The sequence below is a fragment of the Choristoneura fumiferana genome, chromosome 23, assembly GCF_025370935.1.
Source record: "Choristoneura fumiferana chromosome 23, NRCan_CFum_1, whole genome shotgun sequence".
In the NCBI taxonomy this organism is placed as follows: domain Eukaryota; kingdom Metazoa; phylum Arthropoda; class Insecta; order Lepidoptera; family Tortricidae; genus Choristoneura; species Choristoneura fumiferana.
In genome coordinates this window covers 10,584,204-10,597,517 of record NC_133494.1, presented here as the reverse complement: position 1 = coordinate 10,597,517, position 13,314 = coordinate 10,584,204, and the positions used below count along the sequence as shown (strand labels likewise).

Genomic DNA, 13,314 nt, shown 5'->3' with positions numbered 1-13,314 from the left:
GCCCTGCAGGGCGTGTCGACGTAAATGCCTTTTCTGGTTAGATTGATATTTTTAAATTCGTATTATCTTTTGAATGGAAGGTCCGATTTAAATAATTCAAAAAGTAATCTACAAGTATTGAAACAGTCTTGAATGAAATTATTTATTTAGATAAGGATTAATACAAAGGTATGAATAAAATAGCCTTTTAGTCGGCGATTCTATCAACTTTTAAAATGTAAGAAAGTATTTATAGTGACATAACTACAATAGATGGAAATATGGTATCGTGAAGTTTTTTATAGACATTGATTAATTCTTTAATATTGTATCATAGCACATTTTTTTCTTCTATCTTTAATAGTTTCCACAGCGCATGCGATGAAAGATATTTTATGATTATTCTTTTACAGCTTGGGTTACATTATTGAAGTTTTAGTCCGGATTCCTAATTTTCTTTAAATATAATCTAGCCTATGTCACTCACAGATAGTGTAGCTTTCCAACGGTGAAAGATTTTTTTTAATCGGTCCTGTAGTTTCGGAGCCTATTCAATGCAAACAAACAAACAATCAAATCTTTCTTCTTTACAATATCAGTAATAGTATACGTACAGTCACCAGCACCAATATCTAACACAACAAGCGTGCATAAATATCTGATACGACTCTATTTCTAGGGCCGGAAGGACGTGTCAGATATTTTTGCACGCTCCGCTGTGGCAGATATTAATGCTGGTGACTGTACAGGATATGGTAAATTCAACAGTTGTCAAATACCGTATTCGTTAAAAAATGTGACCAAAAATGAGGCGTTTGAAACGCTCGAATAATTGCCCAGTTAGTGTATCTAAATTGGCGGGTCTGGAAAAGGGTTAAATGACACCCCGGACAAACAAGGCAAGTTAAATAAATTAAGATTGGTTTTTTGGAATCTTTTTGTATTTTTTATTTCAATTCCAAATTTTTACTTTTACGGTCATCCCGTAAAACCGAAATTGAAAATACAAACTGAAATACAGATGCACAGAAAAAACAGAAAAATAAGACCATCACTGGGAATCGAACCCAGGTCCTCGGTCCAGGTCCCAGGTGCTTAAGTGACTAAGTAAGAAACACAAGCTGAGATATGAGGTGCATAGGGAAATTCGTGTCGGTACCGTTGACCATCAGTGGTGTAGCGGTATAGCACGCGGTACGGATTACCGAGGACCTGGGTTCGATTCCCAGTGATGGTCTTATTTTTCTGTTTTTCTGTGCATCTGTATTTCAGTTTGTATTTTCAAGTTAAATAAAAGCGTGTAATAACTGTATGCATTTATTTGCAGCCTGTACAGCCGCCACCTGTCGGCCAAGCCGCCCCCGCCGCCGCAGACGCTCGACAAGTCCAAAAAGGCCAGCCGTGCTCGCTCCTAGACAACACTTGCCACAATCTGCCACACATTTGTCTGGCGTGACGTGATAAAACGTCAAATAATCTGTTTCATACGAATAATATGGGGTGGAGAGAGACAGCACAAGCCGTCAAAACACGCTGCATGAACTTAACTGTATCCTCTTGTGTCCTAACCGTTTTTAATAGATGTTGTAGGTACTTAAAACCTAGACGTATGTCATCAGCTTTATTTTGGATATTATTAAAACATTTTTAAAGTTCTTTGTTTAAAGTATACTTTGGCCGTTATTCTTTGTGTTCATTTGTTCTTTACAAAGTACGCGAGGACTCACGAGGATATTAAATGTACCAAGCCCATGCTGTTCTGATGCGTCACGACACACACAACGCGTCAGATAAATGTGAATGTGGCTAAATACTACCTTGACAATCTTCGGATATTAAGGGTGTCCCCAACTCACCACTCATTAATAAATTTTATGACATATATTTGGGGTGCCGTCTCAGTTTGTTTTGTCCGAATAAAGATTGGAAAACAGAATAAACAGTGAAACAGAGGCTACTACGAAATTCGAAAATGAAATTGAAGTTCGAATTTTGCACTTCGTAGAAAAGGGCCAGGCCCTAAGGCTACGACAGCAAATTCGCTTTCAGATCATGTTTAGACATCCTTACGACCGGTAACGTGAGCGTGCTCTTCGGAGGAAACAAAGTCACATTAATATCCACTAAAACTCGAAACAAAAGATCGGTTTTCTTTTTCTTCTCATTTGACTTCAGGGAAACAAAAAAAACCGACGAGTCTCGAACGATATTAACATTCCGGTTGTAATGTAGTCTTACCAATGTAATTTTTGTACTTATTAAAGTCCAAACGAGACAAGAAATTATACATATTTTAAAGGATATATAGATTGCTATTCCCTTTTGTGAGCTTTCAATATTTCGACCCATTTACCGAAATATATCAATCCGTCACCATGACGCAAGTACATGCGTCGAATTATCGAGAGCTTATTACAGGAAATCGCGTCTACATTCCTTATAAAATGTCTATGTAATAGTTGTGAATAGTTCAAAACTTTCCGACAAGTACCTATGCACAAATATCAGGTGCATTAAAAGAGGTGGTCCATTCACTATTTCTGGTTTAGTCCTATAAGGTTAAAAGGTTAAACATTGTGCCATAACGTTTTGTAAGATCTTTTTCAAATATAATTGAGGCATATTATTATGTATTGTTAAACACTGCCCCAGAAGTTAATTATTTACTGAATAGTATTATTTTAATATAGGTGCTTTAAGTGTGATGTACTAAACATAATAATTTTACGAATAAATTAAACAGCTGTTAATTGAATAAATATAACTTTATTCATATTCAGTTAAACATTCAAACTCTTATAATAAATAAAATCATGTCACACAAAATAGATAACTAAACTAATATTACTGAAGATCAATAAACACATGAAGATGAATATTTTGTACAAATATTATTTTTTTACAATTAAAGTGGTGCTAGCCTAAGTAATATGAATATAAAACAATGAGAATCTTTATTATAATTAAAATGTTACTAACTAATGAAAATGGTTTTATTACAACAACTTGAACAACATTTGGACAATGCCAAAAAAGGTAGCATTTGCTTTTTACCTTAGTATAAAACTACCTAATCAGTCCTTTCTTTTGTTTAACCTTATCCATAAAGTATGGTGTTCACTTGCAAACGACTTTGCAAGAAGTTTAACCTTATGCTGCAATTTCATTTTAACCTATTCCAAAATCAGAATTGAATTGACATTGTTATGTGCTTTCAATTAGACGATTTTTTTTAACATTGTAGCAAATCACACTACTTAACTAAAATTTTACAAAACGGAAAACAACTCTTTCTGCGATTAAACATTTAATAACGTCAAACGTTATTTACAAGAAGTTTATTGATTACAAATATCTAGTAACAAAAACTGAATCTGCTCAATTTAATGGATAAATCGTAAAATATAACATTTACGAGTATATTATTATATTATTGTATTTCTCGGCAAGGGCTCGGCGATTTATTAAGAAATAATTTAGGCCCTGCCCATGCTGGATATTTACGGGGAACAAAGGTTTTTTTATCTATGAAATGTATTGACAATCCTATTTTTTTTTTAATTTTCCACCATTTCGTGCGGTCACGACTCGCTAGTCCAGAACAGTCAGCAGTGTCCCACTCTATGGAGTGACGATACACTCAGCTGGCATTCAAAGTTCCTGTGTCTCACACCTCATCGTCAGTGATGTCATCATCATCGTCATCGTCCGAGAAGTCCAGCTGGCTGGCGATGGCGGTCGAGTTGGCCGCGGGCTTGCGGCGCGGCTCCGTGCTGAAGGCATAAGCCTCGTAGCCTAACACTTCTTCGTCGCTGAGGTGCGACTCGCCTTCCACGAACGATGCGAACCTGTGGGAGGTGGTTCACTATAAAACTATAATACAACACAATATGAAGGCACACACAATATTAGGCAGGTACTAAGATTATTTAAGCTGGTCCTACCTGTTGAACTTTAGGTTAGCTATTTAACAGTTCCACCCCCACTAGACTTGTTTACTTCTTTTTAGTATTTTTAAGGTAGTTGGGCTTAATGCTTTTTTTTATTTATAGTTTTATTTCACACTTATTTTGATATTTCTGTAAAAATGGTAGATTTAAAGTATTATAACATAACCCATATAATAAGCCCATTCTAATGGGCTAATTTTTAGCTTTCATTTGATATCCATATTCATCCCAGCCTATATACGTCCCACTGCAGGGCACAGGCCTCCCCTCAGAATGAGAGGGTTTGGGTCATAGTTCCCACGCCCAGTGCGGATTGGGAACTTCACACACACCATTGAATTGCTTCGCAGGTTTGTGCAGGTTTCCTCACGATGTTTTCCATCACCGCAAAGCTCGTGGTAAATTTCAAATGTAACTCCGCACATGAATTTCGAAAAACTCAGAGGTGCGAGCCGGGTTTGAACCCACGACCCTCTGCTTGAGAGGCGATGGGTCAAACCACTAGGCCACCACGGCATATCCATATTATATTGTTACAATACATTTTTTTTTATTTCCCCGCCATCATTTTTTCGCGGACGTCAATTGAAATCGACAGTTATGACGAATCTAATGATACCTTATTATATGTATGTTAAAATCCGTCCAGCCGTTTAGGCTGCAGCGAGTACCTAAGGAATGGACATACATACAAACAAAGCCCACTCTGACTCATCAATATTGTGTGGGCGAAGTAGGCGCAACGCGGTCGCGAACAGTGACAACATCTAGCGATGACCGCTGGCCGCGACCACGGGCCTTAAGGTGGAACGATACAATCGTTTAGTAGAACGGTTCTCTATCGTTTGCCCGAATTTCATATGCCCGAATGTATCGTTTTCTAGAATTTTCATTTGCCATAAAGTAATCTATTTCTGAAATAGTAATTTCTTCAGAGTTGATATTAAACTAACCTAACCTAACCTACTGCATTATATATGATGACATTTTAAAAAATCCTGAAAACAGCACGGTTCTATATATTTTATGGCAAACGTTGGTATGGCAATTGAAATTCGGGCAAGTAAAGATAAACGGCTGGGAACTCTAGCGTGTGTGACCAACCTCTTGGAGTCGTTAAGCTTGAGCATGATCCTCCACTGCGCGCAGTCGGGGCTGGAGCAGTACTTCCTCAGGTTCTCGAGCGCGTGCTTGGTCTCGCGCGCGCCCTCTTCGTAGTACTCCTCGCTCGTCAGCAGCCGCGGCCTGGGCGGGAACCTGCGACGCCTGCCAAAGGAAGTTAGTCATGATTAGAAAATTTTTCACAGGTCATCTAGACGAGGGGAGTGTCTTCACCCTTCACCATCGGCCGGAAGACGTCCACTGCTGAACAAAGGCCTCCCCCTTAGAATGACAACTCGCCACTTGCCACCGGATGCCCGCTTCTCTCACGATGCCATCAGTCCACCAAGTAGGGGCCGGGGGCCCTAAGCTGCCATCGGTTCGTCTTTCGATTCGCGGTCGCCACTCCAGAACTTCTCTCCCCCAACGGTTATCTGTTCTGCGAGCGATGTGCCCCTCACTCTTATGTAGTTAGTAATCCATTGGTCGCGTTCACTTCATCTTTCATAATGGGAACTGCTGAGAAATGGAATTCGCTCCCATCGTCTGTATTTCCGGATAGATACATACAACCTAGAACTCTTCAAGGCTAGGCAAGGGTATACGCTGTTACTGAACCAGTGGGATACACTTTTAGCCTCATCTGTTCTTTTCATGAGGTGAGATAAGTAGGAGTCAATCAAAGGTCAGCTTTATGTAAAAAAAAACCTCGTTCCTAGGAATCCTAGTCTTGTCTGCAAAAGTAAACGAATGATACTTAACCTTGTCTTCACTTTTCTATGTTTATCTAAGCATAAACGTCTTATAAACGTGGCAGTTGAGCACAGACCTCTTAAAACGAGAGGATATTGGGCTGAAGCTCCTATTTAGGGTTTGTACTGACCAGTATCCCTGCACGGCGTTGAGCACGGACTGCGGGAAGTACTTGACGAGTAGTGCCAGCAACACCGCGGCCGCGCTCGCCTCCTGGTACGAGCTGCTGAAAAATATCATCAGCACGCCCACACCCTGCCAAGGAGGGGGGGGGGGGTTACTCATTATATGTACAGATCTATTCAATAATGTTTTGCCATAGTATCCCTGTCAGCAAAGTTCGTATTTATCTTGGTTTCTAAACTAGCTTACTCAAGACTACTGAAGCTAATTGATCGTTCGATACCATCGATCGGTTGGTTTGGTAGCGTTGGCTGATCGACGGATACACTAATTGGTCTAGTAGCAACGATCGATCTGCTGCATTCCCCCATCAAGCGATTGGCCTAGTAGAAACTATAGATCGACGTCGACTGTTCCAATCTATACGTTATACCAATCCAATTTATTATAAGTGTAAACAAACCGATTTCATCAAAATTCTTGTATAAACTTCTTGTCTTTTAACTAGACGTCTAATCACTTTTTTCTCAATCAATATTTATTTTTCATTTGAAAAATCTTCGTCAAAATCTGGCGTTATTTCTTGAATGAAACATGGGTATAATCTGTAGTAGCATAGACTAGCGTAGAGATGGTGGAAAATTTGTCATTTTAACCCGTCCATTTTGTCCCGCCCTGCGCGCCACAGTGGCGCGTATGTAAGTAAGTACTCGTGATTAGTCAACTTTTGTTACTAGTCCCGTTCACCCTTTAACATAGGGTACTAGTCCAAAACTACCCAGAAATGTCGTTGGTCGCGCGACGGGTTAAAAATAGATGAATAAGCGATTTTTATTTACTTATATTAAAAATAAAAAATATTTACTGCTTTTGTAATTGAATAAACAATCTTTGGTATTAAATCAAGTATTGTAAATAATAAAATAGACAAAAATACTTTCTATCTATTCAATTAATGAATTAAATCGATTTACTGAACAGATGAATTATTTTGCAATAGCTTCTAGATTTTCACATCAGTAAATGTCTGTGGTCGGGTTAACGGCGTCTTTGGTTACACTTTTCATAAATTGGATTGGAATACAATATACCATCGATCGATTATCGATCGACCCTAATGCCGACCTCCATAACCAACCTGCAAAGTCCACATGACCAGGTTCCTGCTCCGCCTGTCCGTGGGCGGCCCCACCCGGTAGCAGACCACGAAGCTCACAAAGCCTGTTGCCAGCGTGTACCAGAACACGTAAGTCTGGTAGGACAGTACTATGGAGCGCACGTTCTCCCACAGCTGCTGGAATATGTACACGCCGACCGTCCACCCGCCAATCAGCACCCCGTATGTCAGAGTTTTCTGAAATCACAAATACAATACAATACAAATCTTTATTTATTAATTATTATTATATGGACACTAAATGCAGGGTAAACAATAGCCGGTCTTATTGCTTAAAAGCGATCTCTTCCAGACAACCACTAAATGGAATTTAGAAATTATGGAAGAAACAACACATCAAAAAAAGAGTTATTACAAAAATAACCTAACCATAATTTTTTTTTTAATACAAGCTTATTTGATGATTGTACTTTTTGTTGGCTGTACTTGCATTGTCACCCAAACTACATTTGCATACCAAATTTCAAGTCGATGCTATTAACCGTTGAAGAGTTCCGTCCTGCGGAGACAATCCTGGCCGGACTACCCGGATGTCACTATTAGATTATTGTATTGTCACGCGATTTACATGAATTTTCAAATTTCAAGTCAATCTGACTACTGGAAGTTGGTCAAATTTAACTTGCAAAATTTGACAGAGACCATATGGGACAGGTGAAACTATACATAAAAGATTGTAAAAACCAACTGCCTTGGAAAAATTTTAAATACCTAATAAACGTATAAGGGTGCGTTGCGAGGAATGTGTTTATCGTGAACCATTAGAAATTCTTCATTTATCTGTCCTCGCTCAGCGCAGCTCCAGTGGAGCAAGGATTTCCATATACAAAACAAAAGAAGGATGTTCGCGAGGAATGTCTTGCGAAGCACTCAGTCCGCTTGATCGCACCCCGCTCGCTTATTACAAAAAAGCCCGCTACACGCAATCTATTGCTCACCTTGTAATATTTTTTTCTGTGTATCTGTTTTCTGTATCGCTTACTATGTCACAATAAAGAGTCTCTTGGCTACTCGCACATCTCTAGTGAAAACACAACCTTATTCTATTAGTTATATTATATTTAACACACACAGCTCTGATAAATACAAATCCTTAATGTGTATGATTTCTCACCCTATAATGTTCGACTTACTCTGGGCAGCAGTTTGCTGACGTAGTAGACCAGCAGCATGAAGGAAGCGGAGACCCCGAGCAGCACCCCGCACAGGTAGAAGAACACGGGGTTGCTGCTGAGCGGCCGCGACGCCCACACCGTGACCAGCCCTGCCACCATCAGCAGCACTCGCCAGATGTCCACCCCTGGAATAACACCCAATTACCAGACCCCAATACTTGGCTAATTTTTAGGGTTCCGTAGTCAACTAGGAACCCTTATAGTTTCACCATGTCTGTCTGTCCGCGGATAAGCTCAGAGACCGTTAGTACTAGAAAGCGATGTATTGTCATGTTGATGAGAATGAACTCTGCTACCGCCTCTCCCAACAAATGGTGGCACAACTGGTGGGAGTTTGTTCGAGATCAATGATAAGGTATCTGACCTTCTGGAACAGCTCCGTACAATGTGATCAGAGTTATTGGAATAATAAAGTTAAGCCAGTACTAGTCACATTCACAATTTGTTTAAGGATGTGGATTTGCACCAGAGCCAATATTGACATTTTTCTGTGACATTTGGACATCGTATATTGACATTCATTCTTGTATTAAGTGTGATGTAGATGAGGATTAATTTACCAAAAAGAAATGTACATGTGACTTGCTTAAGCAGAGTGTTATTAAAATGTGGAGGAATATGGGATTTTATAAATTGTTACGATGGGTCCAAAGCAAGGGTGTGGTGCTGCATTTTTGATCCTCAGTCAATAATTCAAAACTAATTAATTGCACAACGAGATTGTATTATGAGAGCTGAACTGGTAGCCCTGCAAGCCTTTCTTATCTGTAGATTGGAAAGAAATAAAAAATTATCCTAACTGACTCCAGGAGTGCACTTCAACACCGTGCTCGGTGTGCTCGGGCTCCAGGTATGCCGATAGCCTACAATATCCTAAAAATCATACACAGGTTGCACTACAACTGTGTCCAAATCGTTGTGCAAGGATCCCACTCATGTGGGTTTAGCTGGGTAATGAGCAACTGATAGTTTAGTAACATAGCATTTTCAAGAGGGGTGAGATGGATGTAAACCTTATGGTACAGAATTGATGTTTTAGCCAAGGCAAGTGTAATGACAATGGCAAATATTTTAACAAGTATCTGAAACAAAGGGCATTTGGTTATATACTTTTGAACAAATACAATACCCTGTTTGATTGTGCAGCCTTCCCAGGAATTACTTGTGCTTGCATTTCGTGGGCGATCTGTCACATTCACTAAATTATTTCCTAAATTTGATGAGAGTGTACAATCACCTTGTGTTTAGGTGAATAAGACTGAAGACCTCCTTCATTTTCTGTCTGGATGTGATCAGAATAAGGATACAGAAAACGGTATCTGGATGGTATGGATCTGTGGAATGAAGTGTAAATGTGATTCTGAGTCATCCACTTTCAGAAGAAGCGACGCGGATTTACAAGTTCATCAGACGGGCCTTTGCATCCAGAGACTAGGGTCTGCACAAGAGATGTAACTGTATCTGACCCCCCATGAGGCTGCAAGTCTTTAGTTGTACAAGCCTCGTTAAAATAGATTAAAAAAAAAAAATTTATATATTATTAGTTCGTAAGTTTTGTCTTACTATATTAGTACAAAAATATTAGGGATTAAGAGTATTAGGACATGTGATACTATGGCTTTTGATTATTAGGACATTTTTTTTTTTATTCGACTGGATGGCAAACGAGCAAGTGGGTCTCCTGATGGTAAGAGATCACCACCGCCCATAAACATCTGCAACAACAGGGGTATTGCAGACACATTGCCAACCTAGAGGCCTAAGATGGGATACCTCACGTGCCAGGAATTTCACCGGCAAGATCATTATGGCCAAAGTATGATATGTCAAAAGTGTTTATTTATGGCAAAAGTGTTATGGCATTTGAGTTTAGGACAAACTATATTATGGATTACGAAGGAGACCTGTTTTATCCGTATTCCATAAACGTTTTTATTAATCAATGGATACCCTAATGTAACTGATGAACTTACTTATGATCTGCAGCTCAATGCTGTGCTTATGCTTGGTGTTGATGGCCATGCAGGTGGTGTTGAACAGGTCAATGCCATCGTCCGGGACGTCCGCTTGTGGAACGGGCTGACCACCGACCAGCCGTAGCTGTCCTCAGTGTATTCCTTGTGTACTTCCTCCGGCGACCCACCAATGTACTGGCTGAACTCGTCATTTTTTATTCTGATATGAAACTGAGTACAGAAACAAAGTTGAAATTAAAAGAGAGCACTAATTACAGTTAGCAGCTTTCTAAATATGTAAAGCTTTTTTTTTCTAAAAATGTAATACAATATAGTACTTTTCAGAAATTATAAAAAAATATCAAGTCAACATTTATTTTTAATCGATTATTATTTGTTTTTGTGTAAGTACATTTGGTTTTTTTGGTTTACTAATGTTTTGGCGAAAATTATAAAGCAAATTATAGCCCAAACTATTTATCCCATATTTTTATTTAGGCGAAATGTTATTTCCCAACTCAATGTTTTGCACTGATATCATTTCCCAACTAAATCATTTTACTGGGATTTCTTTAAGATGTCATTTATTTTAGTCAAATATATTGATTGCATCACTGATGTATTAACTGTAGATCCACAGTCGCGCGTCCGAATATGTCCGAGCCAAATGAGCGCACTTTGGTAAATGTGCCTTCTTTTTTCTCAGTACGTTGTTGTCAGTGCAAGCGTAACGATGCCACGTGCGTCTTTAAAAGTGCAAAAATCACTCGCGAAAACGGAACAAATCTGATGGAATATCATACTTTCAGCGAGTATTTGTTGTTTTTTCTATTAAATTTAATAATCAGAGAGAAATATTGATTAAAATTAATTTTTAAAGCCATTTCTAAATTGCTAATAAAAGATAAACGTTGCCAGAATTCCACAACATTGACAAATGCCTTGTCTTTGTCACACGCACAGGAAAGCATATCAGTAAAACGAAACAGATAAACAACAGAACATGGAACAAAAGTGTAGTGGAGTTGCCGTCACTCTATTTTATTTACCGAGTCGCCTAGCAAGCGGTAGCTATGTCATTTGAATATTTACCTTGAAGTTGCGATTTAATTAATGTTTTATAAAGCTTCGATAATATAATGTACTGACTGTCTGACTGTGTGGTGTATTCGTTTTTGTGCAAAATTAATAAAGCAATTTATGAACCACAAACCTCAATGAAGCCAACTTTGATAGGGGCTCGCCAAATCTACACCGTATTAATCACTATGTTTACCTATTGTTTTTTACACTAAAAAATCATGCTAAGTATTTTAAACTGTTTACAAGTTTATAACAGTTTACAATTTATTCACACTAGTCGAGCTTCTTATTATTTAATTACACAACATACGAAGTCCGCCGAATTTCCGCGAATGAACCTTGCTGACAGACAGCCTGCAATTTTTTTTTAAAAACTGCGCGCGGCGTGCGCTGTCAATGGTTTTGAAGCAAACAGCCAGAACCAAGGAGGATGAGAATTCAAATTGTTTTTATTCAAATACTTGCACAAGTGCTTACATTTCGGCGATTATTTTTAGAAGCTTTTTCGTAGCTTGCCCTGTTTGCTTATTTATTTATTTATTGTGTGTGTGGGTCAAATCTTGGAAGCTAGCTTCCAGTGGTCCGATCGACTTGAAATTTGGCATACTTATGTAAATTTGGTGACAATACAGTAATCTGGTAGTGACAACTTGGTGGTTCTGTCAGAATCGTCTCTCCTCAATAGTTAATAGTACCGACTTGAAATTTGGTACAGATGTGTAGTTTAGACGACAATTCAAGTACAGTCAATAAAAAGTACATTCGGCGAAAAAGCTTGTATTAAAAATTAAATTTTTAACAAAAACTTTACAAGCATTATATTTATTTGCAGTGTATGTAACTATGTTTGCTCGGGTGGAATCTTTCAACTCAAATTTGAAGTGGATATCTTCAACCGATTGAGCTGAAATTTTACACGCATGTACACTACATGGAGTTGATCTGATGATAAAGCTAGCGGGTGACCATAGGAACTCTGTGATAAACGACACGACCACATCGAGTTTGACTCGTTTGTCGTCTTGACGAGTACTTCGGAACCGGGGCATAAAGTAGGTCTCTAGGTACAGCGTTTGGGCTGTCGTTGATATATCAACAGTCAGTTAGTCAGTTTATTATTTTAATTATATATATATCAGTGCCGTATTAGCCCAAAGCAAATTAAGCGATTGCTTAGGGCATCACGTCTTGGGGCACCATAAACAGCACCAAAAATTTTTGTTAGCACAAAAGGTAAGGCTGTTTGAAAATCCGCTCTGCTCGTGCCTCCCCATAATCTCTATCGTATTTCATAAATATAATATTCGTCGTAATAAATACTTATTTAAAATATCGATAGGGGGGGGGGGGGCATAGGCGGCATTGCTTAAGGCATCAAATAGTCTTAATCCGGCTGTATATAGATTATCTCGAAAACGTAAACATGGACTTGGATAAATAAATAAATAAAGAAAATTAGCTTAAAAAGTTACCTTTTTATTTTTTTTAAATTTAATTGACAAAACTTTTTTATTACGAAAGTCCTCTCCGAAAGTCCGAATGCATTCTTTGTTCTACAGTCTAAATTCGTCCGTATTAAGAAACGTCAAACTCATCCAAGCAATCTTGCAACGTCGCCTTCAATGTTGCAAGTGAAATTAATCCCTCTGCCTTTTCTGATAAGGCTTACATTCAAATTCGAGCATGCGTATGTGAAATTGTGGAGTTTAGCTGTCAAGTGTCAAGCGTTGTGGAGTTTTGCCGCTAGCGAAATTCAACTGTAATAGAGTAAAGGACTAGGTTCAAATTTCGTCACGTATTCTTCTATTTGTTTGTGTGGTGGGATCAGTGTTTCTACGCACACGTAAATATTTTTATTATTGTGGAATATGACCGCTAGCGAAATTCAACTGTAACGTAGTAAAGACTAGGTTCAATTTCGTCACGTATTCTTTTAATAATTTGTGTGGTGATGATTTTATTTGTTACACAAAACAAATAAATAGTTCGGACATTCTTGATGGGATTTGTTTGGCAAT

The 13,314-nt window shown here is 38.5% G+C and overlaps 2 protein-coding genes across 2 annotated transcripts in view; one reads left to right on the top strand and one right to left on the bottom strand.

Annotated features, from left to right (window-relative positions):
- The window catches only part of LOC141441228 (succinate dehydrogenase [ubiquinone] flavoprotein subunit, mitochondrial-like), an 18,446-nt gene extending 17,052 nt beyond the window's left edge, over positions 1-1,394 (top strand). Inside the window, 1 exon segment of the mRNA XM_074105900.1 lies at positions 1,307-1,394. Coding sequence (XP_073962001.1) covers positions 1,307-1,394 — 88 coding nt within the window.
- On the bottom strand, positions 888-10,459 carry LOC141441227 (nuclear envelope integral membrane protein-like; the record flags this gene model as incomplete). The annotated part of the gene is given in 7 exon segments (XM_074105899.1): positions 888-3,827; positions 5,034-5,195; positions 5,914-6,038; positions 7,045-7,260; positions 8,217-8,383; positions 10,232-10,306; positions 10,309-10,459. Coding segments are annotated over 7 exon segments (1,077 nt in total), but the record flags the coding sequence as incomplete, so codon positions are not given.
- Between the last annotated feature and the right edge of the window lie 2,855 nt (positions 10,460-13,314).